This window comes from Penaeus monodon, chromosome 25 (genome assembly GCF_015228065.2).
Source record: "Penaeus monodon isolate SGIC_2016 chromosome 25, NSTDA_Pmon_1, whole genome shotgun sequence".
NCBI classification, from domain to species: Eukaryota; Metazoa; Arthropoda; class Malacostraca; order Decapoda; family Penaeidae; genus Penaeus; species Penaeus monodon.
The window spans coordinates 16,137,497-16,138,406 of NC_051410.1; the positions used below are offsets into that span (position 1 = coordinate 16,137,497).

Consider the following 910-nt stretch of genomic DNA (forward strand, 5'->3'; position numbering starts at 1 on the left):
ATGATCAGGCGAGCGAGACGAGGCCAGGGAGCGCTCACGGAGAAGAGCTCGAAGGCTTGCTCGGCGCCCCCCCGCCGGCTGACCCCGCCGAGGGCAGCAGCCTCTCCGCCAGAAACACGAGGACGCCGACCAAGAGCCCGGTCACGAGGACGAAGAGAGTGCCCTGAAGGTGAAGGAGCGAGAGCGGCTGCAAGTCTCCGCTCTGGGTCTCCTTTTCTTGGACCGTTCCTGCTGCCTCCGTCTCCTGCTTCATCTGCTGGCGGATTTTGTGGTATCGCTTCTTCTCTTCGCCCAGCACCTCCTCGCTCCATCGCCGGATCAGGCCAGCCTTGGTGCACAGAGGGGATGGGGGTGACGTCGGTTATTCAGGTACCGTATTCATTTGCGTTTATGCTCATACATCAATATGGACATTATCGGCACTGTATCATCACCAAAGCAATATATGTTATCCTGACACAAAGTTCAAACATCTTGTTATCTGTGCTGTCATGGCCCTGGAATGTCCATCGCCTTTTTCACCACATTAGACCTTTGCTCAATGACTCACCTCATGGAAGGCCAAGATACACCAGTCCAAATTCCGCTTGAAGGGATTGTCTCGGTACAAGAGCCAAGCGGAGTAACCGGGAACAAGGTTTTCCCTCACCACGTACATCGATGTGGTTCCGTCGAAGTTGGTGAAGTTCCTGATGATCATCAGATTCAGGAAAAGCCTTTCGAAAATGAATGCATGTCTGTAAAGCGTAAAGTCAAGACTGTAAATCAATGTATAGGAAATGGATACATATGACTGTTTAACCGTACACATACAGGGACATTATCCTCGTAGGGTCGGTGGATGGATTGTATTGTGACTGTTCGAAAAACTAAGATTTTGCCAGACAACAGTAGATGTCAAACAATAGAA

General features: G+C 50.9%; 1 protein-coding gene across 1 annotated transcript in view; it reads right to left on the bottom strand.

Moving 5' to 3' along the window:
• Window positions 1-34: 34 nt before the first annotated feature.
• Window positions 35-910, bottom strand: part of LOC119589474 — a 1,341-nt gene continuing 465 nt past the window's right edge. The window contains exons 2-3 of the mRNA XM_037938075.1: window positions 551-737; window positions 35-328 (exon numbers count right to left, since the gene is read on the bottom strand). Of these exons, the coding sequence (XP_037794003.1) occupies window positions 35-328; window positions 551-737 (481 nt within the window). The remainder of the gene's footprint in view (window positions 329-550; window positions 738-910) is intronic.